This window comes from Penaeus monodon, chromosome 30 (assembly GCF_015228065.2).
Source record: "Penaeus monodon isolate SGIC_2016 chromosome 30, NSTDA_Pmon_1, whole genome shotgun sequence".
Classification (NCBI taxonomy): domain Eukaryota; kingdom Metazoa; phylum Arthropoda; class Malacostraca; order Decapoda; family Penaeidae; genus Penaeus; species Penaeus monodon.
Window position 1 is genome coordinate 37,397,091 of NC_051415.1, and position 255 is coordinate 37,397,345.

Genomic DNA, 255 nt, shown 5'->3' on the forward strand with positions numbered 1-255 from the left:
GTGTTTGAATTCGTGACCCTTACCTGTCTCTTCCAATGAATAATGTAGGGAATCTTGGGGTGCGACACCGCGCAGTTGAGTATGACGGACTCTCCGAGTATGGCCGTGATGTGCTCCGCGTCTCCGTTTTGCAAGCACACCCCTGCGAAGGAAAAAACGCGGGTCAGCGGATTCAGTCTCCCATACAGTTCTGACTGGTTCTTGTTACTCTTTTACTGACTGTCCCACCACTCCTCTTTTCACGCGATAATCTGT

At 50.6% G+C, this 255-nt stretch overlaps 1 protein-coding gene across 1 annotated transcript in view; it reads right to left on the reverse strand.

The window, feature by feature from the left end:
* Positions 1-255, reverse strand: part of LOC119592773 (protein turtle homolog B-like) — a 45,158-nt gene that overhangs the window by 37,756 nt on the left and 7,147 nt on the right. Inside the window, exon 2 of the mRNA XM_037941705.1 lies at positions 24-142. Within this exon, the coding sequence (XP_037797633.1) occupies positions 24-142 (119 nt within the window). The remainder of the gene's footprint in view (positions 1-23; positions 143-255) is intronic.